This window comes from Pteropus medius, unplaced genomic scaffold, assembly GCF_902729225.1.
Source record: "Pteropus medius unplaced genomic scaffold, Ma_sr-lr_union100, whole genome shotgun sequence".
NCBI classification, from domain to species: Eukaryota; Metazoa; Chordata; class Mammalia; order Chiroptera; family Pteropodidae; genus Pteropus; species Pteropus medius.
In genome coordinates, this window is record NW_024349799.1 from 4,009,575 (window position 1) to 4,019,128 (window position 9,554).

At 43.3% G+C, this 9,554-nt stretch overlaps 1 protein-coding gene across 1 annotated transcript; it reads right to left on the minus strand.

Annotated features, from left to right (window-relative positions):
- Window positions 1-1,354: 1,354 nt before the first annotated feature.
- Window positions 1,355-6,072, minus strand: MRPS23 (mitochondrial ribosomal protein S23). The gene is made up of 5 exons (XM_039885729.1): window positions 5,916-6,072; window positions 5,202-5,372; window positions 3,062-3,139; window positions 2,735-2,861; window positions 1,355-2,353 (listed from the first exon to the last, which is right to left on the minus strand). Exons 1-5 carry the CDS (start codon window positions 5,957-5,959, stop codon window positions 2,201-2,203), a joined length of 573 nt encoding a protein of 190 aa, XP_039741663.1. The 5' UTR covers window positions 5,960-6,072; the 3' UTR covers window positions 1,355-2,200.
- Window positions 6,073-9,554: the final 3,482 nt, after the last annotated feature.

A 9,554-nucleotide genomic window follows, 5' to 3' on the forward strand; every position in this document is an offset into this window, starting at 1 on the left:
GCAGCAGCACACACACTTCAAATCCCACCCACCCTTCAAGGCTCTGCGTGCAGTATTAATTCCTAGACTAGTCCAGAGCTCATCTCTCTGACTCTCTACCATGCTTTTATATCATAATTTAAAAGGATTCCTGTTACTTGTATTGTTTTGAATGTCATTCTTATCTTTCCAACTAGATTTTAAGCTCCTTAAAGGCAAGAATGAGGTCACACAGCCATTCTCTCCAAATAGGGACTGGATCTGATGGCTTTTGCCAAGGCCCTGGGAAGAGCTCTGAATTCTCCAAGTAAGCTTCACACCTTTCATTATGTTTTGATCACTGAGATTCAACTTGAAGTTTTGTTATATGGGATAGTCTCTCCGCCTTCTACCAAGCTTAGGCCTTCCTCATGAGAGTCCCTGTCTGATTTAACAAGATCAGAACGTACTGGCAAGGGCGTGGGGAAACAGGCATTCGCATACACTGCTGGTGGGAGTATAATTTAGCAGTTTCTAAGGAAGATAATGCCCCTGCTAGGAATGGTGTACCCCACAGGTACACCAGCCTACTTGCAGCACAAGATAACATAAAAAACAACACTTTTGTCAGCTGGGCAGTGATTAAATCACTATACATCCACGCAAAAGATCTATGAGACATATTAAGTGGAAAAACGAGGTACAGAACAGAGTATATGCACAAAATATTTCTGGAAAGAAAATGGTGATAGTGGTGGCCCCAGGGAAGGGAAAATGGGTGGCTGGTGGGGAGGAGTAGAAGGAACTGGCTTTTCACCTTTAAATTTTGAACCATGTGTATGTATAATTTTTTTAAGCATTATGCTGTCATTTTTTTTAAATCTCTTTATCATTATGGCAAATAAACTGCCTTTTAAACCTCAGGTATAGAAGATTTTGAGAGGTAATGAGTGATCCCCGGTTGTTTCTCTGAGAACGGAACAGCCCCTCTACCTGCTAAGTCCTCCCAGGCCCAGGCCCGGTACTTGGAACCCAATGGTGGCCTAATATTGTTGAATGATTGAAATTTACTTTCCCATCTGAAAGTAAAGCCCCCAAACAAGAGGAATTACAGAACAGTGATAAAGGGGTTGGGTGGGGAGAAGCAGCATGGCTGAGAATTACTTTTGCTTCATGTACTCATTTACCCTCCATTATCTGAGTACCCACGTGCAAGGAGGTGCACAGGCTGTGAGGTGTATGCCCCACCCTCAGTCCACCAGGAGACAGAAGAGACTGCACAGAAAGAACAAAGGGTAGAAGAGCTACGTGAGTTTTAAAATAAGGGATTTATGAAGCAGGTTATTGCTAGTAGCTGAAAACTACTGGCTTGATCACAAATACAAAGGCTACAACCTCAGAGGGATATTTCATTTATTTAATAAAAGATATGGAAATTAAGAATACAGTACAATCGATAAGGACTTATAAGCACACCTTCACACCAGGGAAGCATGTGGATGCTGGTGGAAAGCAACATCTAAATTAGCTGGACCCCTCTTGGCAACCCAGTTACCTAAGAGATGTCATCTGGATTCGGTCTTTAGCTGGATGTAATCATTTGTCCAACAAATCTTTACTGAGCAGCCTCTTATGTACAGGGCTATGCTCATTGTCTCTAGCACAGTCAACCCATGAGATTATAGTTCTGGCCTTTGGCTATCATCAATAGTAAGTCCTCACTCTTACTGCAAAACCCAAGTCATCTTGGCCTCTCAAGTTGAAGATCAATAGTTCTATAGCAAAAAGTACAAACATCTGCAGACAGGAACAGTTGACCAAGGGACGACATTGTATGTGCAAGTAAAAGTCTGACGGATCCAGAGAAGAGGAACATACCAGAGAATCAAGTACAGCCGGCCCACGTTAACACTGAAATCCAAGCAAACCTACTCAGAACGAGTCCCATTCAAATAATACTTAGAAAGATTTCCTCATGCTATTTACAATTTTAAAGTAAATTTAATTTATAAGCAGCTAGGGAATTCTTTATTTAATACCGTTGTAACATCAAAGTTCACATAACTGCTTCTTTCAATCCACGATATTGAGCTTTATGACAGCCTAGGGATAGGAACTAAAAGAAGGCAAACATAATGCCTTAGAGATACAGAAACATTTACACAGCTCAACTGTTAAAAACAGTTCAACATTCATCTGGCGAACATGGTTTGGATATGAGAACACACAGCACACAAGTTCTTCAGGGAGGTGAGAGACCTTTTGGTGGTTCCTCGGGTGACTCCGAAAGCTGGTCCTGTGCAACTTCTTTCAGAGACTGGTTTTTTTCCAACACAGTTTGGGGTTTGACATCTGTGGGTTCAGATTTCCAGGCAATGTGACCACCTTCCTGTTGCTTAGAAGACCAGACATAAGTACGTCACACATATGATATCATTTTCACTCAAGCAATTGGCTGAAGCTATATGACTTAGGCACATTCTATCACTGAGTCAAAATTTTAAGGTTAATGTTTCAGGTTAAATTCTATTGTAATAAACAATAAACATGATTGAAAAAAATCTCCACAGAAGCACAATTTCAAAAGCCCGAATGACAACTCACTTGTTCCAAGTCTCCATCGTTACCACAAAATTCCAGTATATTCCAGCTAAGAGTATTTGATCTGGAGTTTAGGAACATTAACCAAGGTTGGGGAAAGAAAACCAAGCCTTCCTTTAACCTCTGACAAATAGACAACTAATCCTAATAACAATTTTAATAATAAAATACTCACAGCTCTTGCTTCTCCTATTCGTCTTAAAATGACACCTTCGGCCAATAAAGCCTTCCCTGTTTCCACAAATAACTTCTCTTCATCTGTTTCTCCCAGTTTCTGTAGCTCAATGTACTTCTCCACAAACCTAGAATTCCAAGGAGTCACATCTTAGGTCTGTATACTGAGAGTTGTCAAGACAGGCTGTTACACAGTGGCAAACATTCCTTTAACAGATCTTCCCAGAGGAACATTTTTTTTCCTCAAGTGGAATTCAGTAAAACTCTTCAAACTGCTCACTAAATTCTTTAAAAAAAAAAATCACCCTGGACTAATAAAATGGCTTACCGTTGACAGGTAGACTTGAAGTTTGGATTAAACAGATCAAATGCTTTTTGACCAGATCCATAGGCTGAATAAAATTTCCTGAAAATGCAAAGAACACACATAAATCTCCAATTATAGATCATGGCCAAGAACAGAATGAAGAATAACTGCTAGGCCCTGAAAAGTTAAGTATAACATGACCTACACAGCTCGAGGCTAAGAGTTTTTGGTTTTTTATTTTTAAATAAGTAATGCATGCATATAATATATCGAATGTTACACAAAAGTATCCAGTGAAAAGTAATACTCCTCACCTCTGCACCCCAATACCTCCACCCAGTTCCTTTCCCAGGAAGTAGCACTAACCAGTTTCTTGTGTATGCATCAGAAATATTCTAATACACAAGTATACATGCATCTATCATTCCGTCTCCAACCACACTGTTTAACCCCGAGGACAGTAAACACTACTCTACATCTTGGTTTTTACTTATTTCTTAGAGATCATTTCAGATCAGTACACGTAGATTGTTTCCACTTCTTAGCTACTCTAGATGGTGCTGCAAGATTACTTTTATCTGTTTCTATTTTTAACTGAACTATGCAAATGTCTGTGAAATAAATTCATAAGAGTGGTATTGTGGGGTCAAGGTATGTGTATTTGTAATTTGGCCTTCCAAATTGCCAAAATGCTTTCCTCAGCACTGTGCCAATTTACACTCATACCAGTAATGTATGAGAGTACCTATTTTCTCAAAACTTGATCAAATTATATTTTCCAACGTTTTGATCTTTGTCATTTTGATAGGTGAAAAATTATAATTCATGGTAGTCTTGCTTTTCTTATGAAATACATTGAACATTTTATCATATTTTTAAAAGAAAACTGAATCTCCTTTTCTGTGACCTGTCCATGTTCTTTGCCAATTTCCCCATTTGATGGTCTTCTTATTGGCTTATAAGCAAACCGTATAGCAGTATAAATAGAAAATTAGCCCTTTGTCATACATGTTGCAAATCCTCTTCCCAATATGTCAGCTGACTTCTGATTTTGCTTATAGTAATTTTTTTGTGTAGAAAATTTTAATATTTTCATTTATGGCTTCTAGGTTTTATGCCATTCTTAGAAAGGCCTTTATCACTCAGACTATTTTTAAAATTCTCCCATGTTTTCTTCCAGTGCTCTTATAGTTTCATTATTTACATTTAGGTTCGGATCATCTAGAATTAATTTCATTGAGTTCTTAAAAATATAAAACAGACCTCTCCAAAAAAGATATAACGGTTCAAAAAACTATTTAAATACAAGGTGTTATTATTTTGGCATGAATAGTAATGAGAGCTATAAAATATTCCACCTTGTCCAATGACCTATCACCTAGTTCCAACTGCTATCCACAAAGAAGTACAAATGATTTCAATGTATAAATGAGCCTTGAAAGCATTGTGACCAAGTGTATTCAATGGACTAGAGCAGAAAAGTGCTGAAAAAGTATTGAATGGTCCCGAAGATCTTGTGTCCTACCCTGAAATCTTCCAAATAGAGCAAGAACATACTTGTTCTCCAAAAAGGGAGTGTTATTTCTCAAATGAAAAGGGCTCTGATCTCAACCAAGTAATAAATTCTGTTTTCATCTAGAATAGGATTTAAGTGAATAAAGATATATACACTTCAATTATATACCCTGACTTTAAGATGGTGAGGAGAAAAGGAACAAGGCTAAAATTTAGGTAATTGGGAACACTAATCAAGTTGATAATATCAGCATTTGAAGGAGAGGGCTTTGTCAATGAACTCCCAGTGAGTTGACCTCCTTAAGCCTCAGAATCCTCAAGACTAAAATGGAGAGGATACCTGCGTTGCAGGGTTAGAGTAAGGCCTAAATGAGGTGTTTGTTAAGGGCTTACCATTGTGCCTGCTGCAAAACAGGCGAGATCAGGTAGACAGAATTGCAACGATCAATTCCTGGCTCCAGATTCTATTTCTCAGAACTTCTGTTTCTCTCACATGGGACATGGCACTGATCTGGCTAGGTTTACAAGACTTTCTCCACAGGGAAAGCCCTGATTCAATTCCTTTTTAAGTTAGGTTACCAGATTGCTAGCTAAACCTTTCTGTACTTCTGCTCCCTCCCGTCCACCATATGGTCTTTGCACTCACGCTCTAATCCGATCCTCATGGTAGAAGATGTCCTGGATGGGAGCTTTGGTTTTGCCATATCGCAAGCGGGGCCTTTGGAAGACCGGCTCCCTCAGCGGGGGAAAGGCGTCATATATGTCAAACCAGAGGGGCTTCTCCTTCAACACCCCAGCCCGAATCAGGTCTCGCGTCCTTAAGGAGATAAGAAAAAAGAACAAAGGTCAGTCAGTTACAACAGCCTAAGCCCCTGAATCAGTCTAGCCATAGCTGGGACGTCAACGGGATCACGGAGTCGGCAAGACAGAAAAGGAAGGAGGGCAGAACAGGGGTGTTTCCCGCCTACAGTAAGATATTTCCATACTGTAAACCAACCTAACAATGCTTGTCCTAACAAAGTTAAGTCCTTCTATCTTCTTACATCGGCCCCACCCCGCCCCATTCCCGTGCGGTCAAGGAAATTGCGAAGACGGCCCAGACAAATCCACCAGCCTCTTCCTCCCTTCCTCTTCCTAGAGAACTCCACTCGGAGACTGGGAGAGGTGCAATCTTGAACGTGAGAGAAGAAATTCAGAGTGAGGTCGTCAAGCACAACTGCAGGAGAGGGCACAAGGGGGCCTCCCGGGGATCCGACACCGCACGCCGGAGCACGCGTAGCTCTGCTCACATCCACCCAAGAAAGGGTGGGACACGCTAAGGGGGAGGCACCCTCGGCCCACCGCGGCTGCGAGCACGCACCGCGTGAAAATGCTGCCCACGGTTTCCAGCCGGCTCCCCGCCATGGCCCGCGCCTCTGACCCGGCACGGGTGGTGACCACCGGAACCGGAAGCGCCAGCGGCCGGCGCAAGGGGCCTAAGTTGCTAGCCGAGCCGAGGATCTCGGTGCTTACTCCGCCGCCCCTACGGGAGAACAGAGCCAGACGGAAGCAAAGGATCGGCCGAATTGCTGCGCTCCTCGTCTACTTACCAGGTTCAGCCAAGAGCACTCGAGAGCCGAGCCGAAAGGGAGGGAGGGAGCCACCGCCCGGCAGAAGCAACAAATGACCGATCAGCGGGGCAGAGGCAATAAGTGACCGATCTAGGGCAGGGGTATATTGTGGTGGGTGCTTTACCTTTTCTGGCCTGAGTCAACTCCTCTCGAGAAGGTGGGGCCGCTCGGAGGGAAGATGACGGGGAGGGAGGAGGGAAGCGCAGCCCCTGTCTTCGGGGAGCCAACCAGGTCACCAACACTAGGCCCCGGCTGCGCCTAATCTTGGTTGGAGTCACAGACTACGAAAAAGGAAACCGAGGCCCGGGGAGGGGCAGTCACTTGCCCAGGGTCACACTGGAGCCCAAGCCCCCTTCCCGACGTCTCTTGCTGTTTAGCGCTCCCCTTTAAACCCTCGGGTCCTGGAGCGCCACCTGCATGGCTGTAATAGGAATGCTGCCGGGAGGCGTCGCTGGTTAGCTAGCTCATCTTTGAGCTTGAAAAGTAAAAGTGTCCGGACCTAATTCGAAGAAGGAAACTCAAAAATCTGGGAAAGTAATCTCTCAGAGTTACCTTTTGGCCCAATAATCATACTTCGAGTAAATTAGAAATTAAAACACAATTTCGTGAGGATATTTGTGCAAGAATTGTCATTGCAGCATTGTAGTGGCAAGAAAAAGTCCGTCCAATGGGAAATGTCTGGAAAATTACGGTTCCTATATTCTATGGAATCCTATGCTGCTATTAAAATAAATGATTCAGATCCATGTGTATTTACCTAGGTGAATGCCCATGAGTTAAATGAAAAAAGAAGTTGCAGAGAAACGCCTTTAATGAGAAACTGACCTGTTAAAAGAAAAAGAAAATATACAACATATATTTGTGTTTGTATAAGGATAGAAACTTGTGGGAAAACACACAAGGCTGTGAACATTGGTTATCTCCAGTGAAATTGCAGGAGAGGAAGAAAGAATTTTTTCTCTATCTTTCAGAGTTTGACCTGTAAAGAGTTTTTTTTTTTTTTTTTTTTTTGAACTTTTTAATCCAATGAAATGTTTTGAATCACATGCACACAAAATGTCTCCCGGGAGCCCATTATCTTTGTCAGCAAGAAAGAACACCAAATCATCCAAGAGTTCTGCTCTGTGGGAGGCTGGTGAGGAGGAGGAAAGGAATGTGTGATGAACAGTTACTGCTTGTTGGAGTTATCTCACTGAATCCACACACCTACCTATAAGGTGGCTGTTATTATCTTCTTTATAGATTAGAAAGTGAGGCCCCAGGGGGTTAAGTAAGTAACTTATCTGATAGGTAACCACAGGGCCAAAGTTCCAGCCCAGCCTGGGCCCTTTTCAGAACACTACAGTGCCTCCTTAGCTGTGCCTCAAGCTGGAGACGGGTGGACAGAGTGACGGTCAGACAGAGTAGATCAGGCAGAACTGACCCCAGGGGCAGGGGACAGGGTGACTTGAGGGCCAGAACTAAACTGAACGGTGAGTGTCACTGCTGCCTTGAGGCCCTGTAGAATAGGAGAGAGAGAGAGAGAGAGCACACACAGCTCTGGCCAGTGGGCCAAGTGTGGAGTCTCCAGTCTTCCTATCCTAGGAAGATCTAGAAGACTTTCCTCCAGGGAGAGCAAACACGCTCGCAGCTAAATATAATCTTCCTAGGCCTCATAACAAGTTTCTAATTCTGTCCAAGTCAGAGCTAGTTGCCAGCCCAGACCACAGACACACTTCCCTTCTCCCACTTGGGGCTGCCCCTGTAGGCCACTGCAGTTACCACTAAAGAATTAGAAGGGTTTATTCTAAGTTCAGGGAGGGGAGCCAAAGACCCAAACCCTTAATGGAGGAAGAATTGCAAGGCAAGAGTTTTCTCTCTAGATCTTAGGGAAGTCCCTTCCTCTTTTGAGCCTTTAAAGTTTCCTCTCCAGTATCATATCTAATGCTTTTGCGACTGAGAGCAGAATGTTGGTAGGTTAAGTAAGGGGACTATGGCGATGTGAGAACAAGATGGATTGGGAACCCCCTGAGCCTACAACAGGAAGAGCAGACCCCAGAGAGTGCTCATTCATAATCTAGGAGGAAGCTGTCGAGTAGCTGCGGACTGGCATTAGACACTTTCTCTTTCTTCTCACCACAGCCTCTCAAGCCTGCAAGGGGCTGATAGACTCGTGCCGGTGCATTGCACCAGGAACCTGGATTATCTCATTCAATTGTTCAGTCACCTGATGTACTGTCCTGACAATCTTACGGATAAGGAAATAGAGCTTGTAAATTCTCCAAAAGGCCACAGTCCTTCCACTATGCCATTCGGCCCCACTACATCACACTGTAGATGTGCCCACTAATCGTGTCATCTTGGGCAAGTTATATAACTTTACAAGCCTCTCCCCATAAGTTAAAATGTGAATGGCAGAATCAGCTGTCAACATGGGTTGTGCAAGAGTAAAAGTAATCGTTCTTGTAAAGCACTAATTGCAGCACACATAGTGAGTCCTCATAATTTACAAGCCCAATGGCTGTTACAGCATCACTATTGCTGTTGTGTCCTGTAAACCACTGATTGTCACCTGAGACTGCAGCATTTTGATGATATTTCATAGATCACCTTATTGTTTTATTTTCTTGTTAAGTGATCCATTCGTCCACAAATATTTAAGTGTCTATCTAACCCTTCGGTGGGTCCCAGAGAAGCTGACTGTCCAGTGGGGGAGATAGAGAGGCAAATTCATAATTGATGTTATATACTGAATAGCTTATAGATTGTATTAGTTTGCTAGGGCTGCAATAACAAAATACCACAGACTGAACGACTTAAACAACAGAAACTTCTTTTTCTCCCAATTCTGGAGGCTAGAAGTCCAAGATCAAGGCATTGGCAGGATTGGCTTTTTCTGAGGCCTCTCTCGGTGCTTTGTAGATGGCTGTCTTCTCCCTGTGTCTTCGCAGGGTCTTTCCTTCGTACATGTCTGTCTTCTTATGACACCAGTCATATTGGACTCAGGCTCAACCTAATGACCTCACTTTAACTTAAAAAATTCTTTAAAAACTATCTCCATATACAGACATGACCTGAGTGAGGTGCTGGGAGTTAGGACTTCAGCCTTTAACGCTGATCGATAAGCACTTGTGCTGAGTAGCTTCCATTTGCCCATCCACATCTACGTGCACTCTCTGCCCTTTTTCACCCTGCTCTGTGCCCCAGGAGGCTGACTTTCATCGACTGCACCCTCAGCCCCTTGCCCTATGCTTCCAGTGAGTTCCAATTGGTGCTGCCAATGGAAGGCATTGGCAGGGGACAGAAAGGAAGGAGGAGAGTGAAGTCAGTCTCTGTTCCTCTGCCTCCCTCTCTGCACAGCATCAGGCCACCTCTTCGCACAGCTCTCTCACCAGAGATTCCAGTCACCG

What these genes read in the sequence shown, in the direction of transcription:
- MRPS23 (XM_039885729.1), bottom strand. Translation starts at nt 5,959, where the DNA reads ATGGCGGGGAGCCGGCTGGAAACCGTGGGCAGCATTTTCACGCG. An exon ending in GTGGGCAGCATTTTCACGCG is followed by an intron (nt 5,373 to 5,915) that starts GTGCGTGCTCGC and finishes TATCTCCTTAAG; the next exon opens with GACGCGAGACCTGATTCGGG. An exon ending in TTCAAGTCTACCTGTCAACG is followed by an intron (nt 2,862 to 3,061) that starts GTAAGCCATTTT and finishes TTGGAATTCTAG; the next exon opens with GTTTGTGGAGAAGTACATTG.